This window comes from Polistes fuscatus, unplaced genomic scaffold (assembly GCF_010416935.1).
Source record: "Polistes fuscatus isolate 324 unplaced genomic scaffold, CU_Pfus_HIC Scaffold3, whole genome shotgun sequence".
Classification (NCBI taxonomy): Eukaryota; Metazoa; Arthropoda; class Insecta; order Hymenoptera; family Vespidae; genus Polistes; species Polistes fuscatus.
This window is the reverse complement of record NW_025113107.1, coordinates 15,659,155-15,665,305: the sequence shown is the minus strand read 5'-3', so window position 1 is coordinate 15,665,305 and position 6,151 is coordinate 15,659,155. Positions and strand designations below refer to the sequence as shown.

Below are 6,151 nucleotides of genomic sequence, written 5' to 3'. Positions count from 1 at the left end.
ATTTTGCAACGGACGATCGGAGGAACGCCGTTGCTCTTTATTTTCCTCTTGATGTATTTTCGTTTGTTAGGATTGTCTTAATTAACATTATTTTCACGGATCTAACGCGATTCGTAACGTTGATATTCCTTCGATAGAGTTACGTTATTAATTATTCAGTATCGCGAACGAAATTAGAATAATTTTAGTTGGAAGATAACGATCGTTGATGATAATCGTTTTTTGTTTTTTTTCTTTTTAGATTAAAGCTGAGAGAAACACGTAGGAGAAATGAAATGAAGGTATAATCACTGCTTTCGTAAATTCGTTACAACGACGAATAAAAGAAAAAAGTAGTCCGAAGTAGTTATTTCGATCACGTTTCGGTAAATGCACTTATGACTCGTCGGAGTACCCAATGATACTTTTCTCGAGAAGATCTCATTGCGCGGCACCTACGTGCAAGCCAGTCCTACCGGTTGACCTGGATACGACAGAATTTCTCTGGTGTTCTTCCTGAAAGTGAATATCGTTGTCCTTGATGCTAGCCGATGGTAAATTAGGGACACTAGTTTGGGAGATCGGTGATAGCATTGGTGGGATTCTCCACCAATCGGTTGTCGTCGGCCAACCGGTTGGTAGAAGGTTCCCCCGGAAATTTAAATCCGGGAGAACCGGCAGCGGCCTTCATATGACGTGACTTCGATGAGACGACAAATTCGTGCTCGGGGATGTAAGATTTTGTACGGAAAATACGCTTTCGACTTTAGTTACGGTACTGGTGGTCGTCGCGGACGTCGTACTGGATGCTCTTTCGGGTCTATCGGTCGGGGACGAGGACGAAGACGAAGAGAAACGATCTCTCGATCTTTCTTCTTGATGCCTTTCCAACGTCGAGCTTAATCCTTCCTCCTCTAACTTTCTATAACGAGATTCGTCGATCGTAGGAACGTCTCGCTCGATCGGAAAAGTTTCGTCCTCGTGTTTACCCGGACTGGAAAAGGGTCTCTCTTCCAACTTCGATGGCAAATAAGTTCTTTTCGGATCCTTCGATGGACTAGGGCAACCGCAATTAGCTTGGAGACACGTGGTAGTCGGTAATCCTGGCCAGGATACGGCTTGGTGACTCGAATAAAACGTGCCACTACCGTATAAAGCTTGGAATGCCAAATCCGCAGCCAATTTACCACCGTTCAATTCGTCACCCAACTTGTGTTGAATCGGATAAAGGTGATACGGAAACGGTGGAAAGAAACGAGGTATCTTCAAATCGTCGTGACCCATCAAAGGATGATGATGCGAAGGTGGTGCCAATGGTGGTAATAGACCACGGGATATATTGCCAAGAGTATCGCCAGGTGACATCAACGGTGATATCGAAAAACCAAATTTGTTTTCTTTCTTCACTAAATTTTTCGGTTTCCGTCGTGGTCGATATTTGTAATCTGGATGTTCCTTCATATGCAGAGCTCTGGAACAAATATGTTTTTATTTAAAACGAATTATCAAACTCGACGAGATTTATCTTTTTTCATTTTTTTTCGTCACAAATATTCTAGATTATTAGATTTATCGTAAATCAGGATTACAATGTCGTAGTTAAAAGAGTAGGGATCGTCGAGGGTTTTAGGGACGATATAATCAACGATAAGCTTCGCTAAATACTACTCTTCTAATCCAGCTAATCTAATGGACAAATAATGATCGATATCTCGAATAATTTTCACGCTAACGAAATAAATACGTTTGAAATAATAAAAAAAGGACGAACGAAAATTTGTAACGAATCAATTGAAAATATTTCTCTCTATCCTTCTTTCGTCTTGCGGAGACTGTTATCCATATAAAAGGGACGTATTATCGTTACGCCGAGACGCGATAGGGCTGACACGAGTATTTGTAGTAAATATCTTGTACACACACCCTGTGCTTGCATCAACGTAGAAGGCCTTCTTCGTATCTCCATCACATAATACTCCATTATGTACCAAGCGGCGCACAAACGCAGTCCTTATTTATGCCCCGAGATAAAAGAAAGCGAAGGAGAGATAGGTGTTCGTACCGAAAGGGCTTCTTTCTCTTCTTTTTTTTACCTCATACTTTTTTTCGCGGTTGCTTCGCGAAGGAATTTTGCCGGAAAGAAGGAGGACAATGGTGGAAAGGCTATGATGGGAAAGAAAACAGAGGAGAGAAATACAAAAATTTGCTCTCTCTCTTTTCATCTCTTTCTTCTTTGTTTAAAAAAAATAATAATCCCTTAATAAATAAATCCTTTAAAAATGTATGACGATCGTTTGGGCGTGTCTATGCTATTATCGACGGATCGAATTGTTATGTTATATTTTTGTTGTTTTTGTTACGATGAATATTCTTCCTTTCCCATTGTTTTCTCCTATATTTCGAACAAAACAAAATTTTCCGCTGGAACGAGTAAATTCGAAATTTCAAAGTTCGTCCGTTGCTTTGCCGGCGTGAATTGCGTGAGAGAATGACGAAGGACGTAGGCAGGAGAGAGGTGGCGGGAATAATAATTCCGGGACAATGTGTCCCGGCAGATAGCACAAAGCGTAAATCAGCATAAACATCGGTAAAGCCGCGCCGACAATAATTCAGCATAAATGCATAAACATCGGGGCGTAATCTTTACAATTCTACGGCAATTCTCTGGGCAGCCGCGCGCGCTCCACCACCACCACCACCACCCACCTTTCACCCTCAAACCCTCCAGCCGAGCAACTCTCCTCTCTCTCTCTCTCTCTTTTGCACTCCATCGGCATCGGGACTTTCAACGACGATAAACAACGCTTTATATCATTTTGCTCGACATAAGCTTCACCCTGCGGTTTCTGCCGCAACAAGAAACAATATCAATTAGTCTCGATTGTTGGCGAACTCGTACGAGTTTGCTTGCTCGATTACCTTAACGAATCTCATTTCGTTCTAGCTAAATACGTTGCCCCAATGTTCTGATTATTTTCATTCTTTTCAACAACGAACGATGAAATCACGAGAGTAGGTATATCAATAGAAAAATCTTAACAGCGTTCTCCTCCTCTCTCTCTCTCTCTCTCTGTATGACAACTCGTATTATGTGAAGTAAAAAGAGGAGGAAGAAGAAGAAGAAGAAGCAAAAGAAAATGTAGTAAGTAGATATCTTTAGAGAAAGAAAGAGATAGTAATAGCTTAAACGACTAGATACATACACACCCTCATATATACGTATATGATTATGTATAGGTATAAGATCCTTTTTGGTAGCGTAAAGAGAAGCGTTGAGAAGGACCGAATCGCGGGACTAGGTACCAAGGGGGTTTGGGAGTAGAGAAAGAGACGGTGAATCGTTGGACGGGCAACAGCAGCGCGGAGGTGCTACGAGGAAGAAAGAGTAAAAGGTGGAGGAGGAAGAGGAGGTGGAGAAAGCGAGACGCGAGAAGGAGAGCGCGGGACGAGGAGCGCAAATCCTTTTAAATCCACACAATTGCGACAATGGGGCTTTATTTGTTATCTCGGGGGCCACATTGTGAGTCGCCGTGAACGAACGGACAGATTACGTCGGGCCAGTGACAGCACGGCTCCACGGGAAGCAGGAGCTGCTACCACCACCACCATCACCACCACCATCACCACCACCACCACCACCACTACCATCACCATCACCACCACCATCACACCACCAACCAGCCATATCGAGAAGCGGCTCCAAGAGAACGACTTTATCGTAGCCCTTCTTCTCTTCTTTATTTTACGACGACCACCACCATCACCACCAACTTCCACCACTACTATCGCAACCTCCAACACCACTACCATCATCAGACTCCACCATCGATATCGTCCTCTTCCTCTTCCTTCTCCGCTAGAAAAGCGGATTCGCCCTTACGCGTTCCACTCCAAATTTCACGTAGAGACATCCACGATGTTTATCCTTTTTTTCTTTTTGTTCCTTTTTTTTTTTTTTTTCCTAATATTTTTCTATTTTTCCTTCGAGATTTGTACTATTCGCGAAATATTAATTATTATTCTATTGGCGTGTATTTCTATTCGATAGTTATTCCCTTGCAACGTTAAACGTTCCTTTTCAATTTTGACGTTGAAATTCGTCCGTGAAATTCCAGCGGAGAATCACTCGTACGGAAATCTAGCGAAATTCGTCGATATATAATACTTACCCGGCGGTTCTCTCTCTCTCTCTCTCTCTCCTCTCGAAATTTCGTTTCTTCATCTCTTCCTCTTGCTCTTCCACTTTCGATCTTTCTCTCGACAACTTGCGAAAAGTGAAATGTAGATTCGCGGAACGGATCGGAGCACGAGATAAGGCCGATCAATAGGAAACGATTCGCGTTTTCCATTGAAGAGTACGCAGCGGACTTTTATAATTCCTCTTTTCATTTTATCAGACCCATAACCGCCAGCCAGCGAGAAAAGCGAATTCGACGCTTACATTTCCCCCTTCGAAATTCTCGCTAGCTTATCCCTACCGTGCTTTCGCGGCGTTTCGCTAGGCGGATCCATGGGAAATAAACGAACACTTGCGATTGAAGGCGAATCGACAAGGAAAGAGAGAGAGAGAGAGAGAGTAGAAGAAAGATTATTATTATTATTTCCCATTATTTATTTTACGAGTTTTTTCTCATACCAGAATAGAAGTAGAAATTTTTCTTTTATATTTCGCATCTTGAATCTCGTTATATTGTTAACGTTTTACTAACTTTGCCCTTCAAGGATGAAACAAAAGATTTAACGTTTGTTTTCAAACAAATCATCTCAAGTTGGAAAATACGTTATTTATATTTTTCAAATTCAATACGTCAAGAAAATAGGTTTTATATAATTTAAGTTAATTAGAGTAATTGAAGTTTCGCATTACGCGAACTGAAATCAATTAATCGACAGTTCGTATCACCAATAGCTAAATAAACTCTCATAACAGTGATTAAATATTCATGGTCGTTAATATAGAGCTAAGAGCATTCTTTCTCTCTTTCTTTTTTTCTTTCTCTTTCTTTCTCTCGTCGTTTCTCCTCTGTAAATACCATCCCTATTATTCTCCTGGTTCAACCCCCTAGCTTAACGTAGCACGCCCTTAGCTTTAGCAACAATGTACCGTATTATGAACTACGAGCCTGTTCATCCCCTTTCCTAGTTTTTCAACCCCATGGCATTTGTAGATACGCCTCAATGCGATCATCTCGCTGAAGTGTTCGCAATGTCTAAAGAGCAATTAGACTCGGTGGAAAAAAAGCTGTCGTTGATTCGCCCAACGATACCTAATCTTTTAATTGTCCTCGTTTGATCGAGCGAAAATCGATCAAATATTATTAAAATTGGACAATAGAATAGATTTGATTTTCTAAAGCGGGGCTTGCAATGAATTCTTTAGATATTTTTCATCGATCGATTTGAAATTCTACGGTGTGTTTTGTTATTCAAACGTGTATACAATTGTGCGTGCGTGTGCGTGCGCGTGCGAGTTTATTCGAGAGCAAACAAATAATATTTCATTTAAAGATATTATAAAACTCGTTAACGTGCTTTTGAAATTTCTACCGTAAAGAAACGTCGAAATATTTGATTTTTAATTGCAAATAAATGTGACTTTTTCGTTTGTTTTTCTCGATAAACTTACCTTAATCTCTTAGCCTCGTCGATGAAGGGTCGTTTTTCACTTTCGCTGAGTAGCTTCCATTCCGCTCCGAGTCGTTTTGAAATTTCCGAATTGTGCATTTTCGGATTTTCCTGTGCCATTTTACGTCGCTGCCCACGGGACCATACCATGAACGCGTTCATCGGCCTTTTAATGTGCTCGTTGTGTATCGTTTTCGACGACATTCCGACGGTGTTTCCTCTTCCGTTATGAATTCCCGCGTAACTCGAATCGCGGACTCTGCGCGTTAACAACTTTAACAACTTCGTATCAACGCGATACACATTCTAGCGATTATCTTTCTTGTCATTGAAATCAAAATAAACTTTAAAACACACGTACACCTTCTCTCTACCTCTTCCCTGTTTCTTTTCTTATTTGTAATTATTTCTTTTGTTTCTTCTTCTAAATATAAATCAAATTAAAAGTTCTTCGAAAAAATTTGTAATCGCATCCATATCGATTTTACGTCGATCTTCCTGTATTTTCCACTTAAACGTTCGAATCGATAATTACGAACGTTGTTAA

General features: G+C 40.8%; 1 protein-coding gene across 1 annotated transcript; it reads right to left on the bottom strand.

Annotated features, from left to right (window-relative positions):
- Positions 1–224: 224 nt before the first annotated feature.
- On the bottom strand, positions 225–5,808 carry LOC122519159 (transcription factor SOX-14-like). Its single transcript, XM_043638455.1, has 2 exons — positions 5,606–5,808; positions 225–1,450 (listed from the first exon to the last, which is right to left on the bottom strand). The coding sequence occupies exons 1-2, from the start codon at positions 5,806–5,808 to the stop codon at positions 667–669; spliced, it is 987 nt and encodes a 328-aa protein (XP_043494390.1). The 3' UTR covers positions 225–666.
- Between the last annotated feature and the right edge of the window lie 343 nt (positions 5,809–6,151).

What these genes read in the sequence shown, in the direction of transcription:
- LOC122519159 (XM_043638455.1), bottom strand. Translation starts at nt 5,808, where the DNA reads ATGTCGTCGAAAACGATACACAACGAGCACATTAAAAGGCCGATGAAC. An exon ending in GACGAGGCTAAGAGATTAAG is followed by an intron (nt 1,451 to 5,605) that starts GTAAGTTTATCG and finishes TATTTGTTCCAG; the next exon opens with AGCTCTGCATATGAAGGAAC.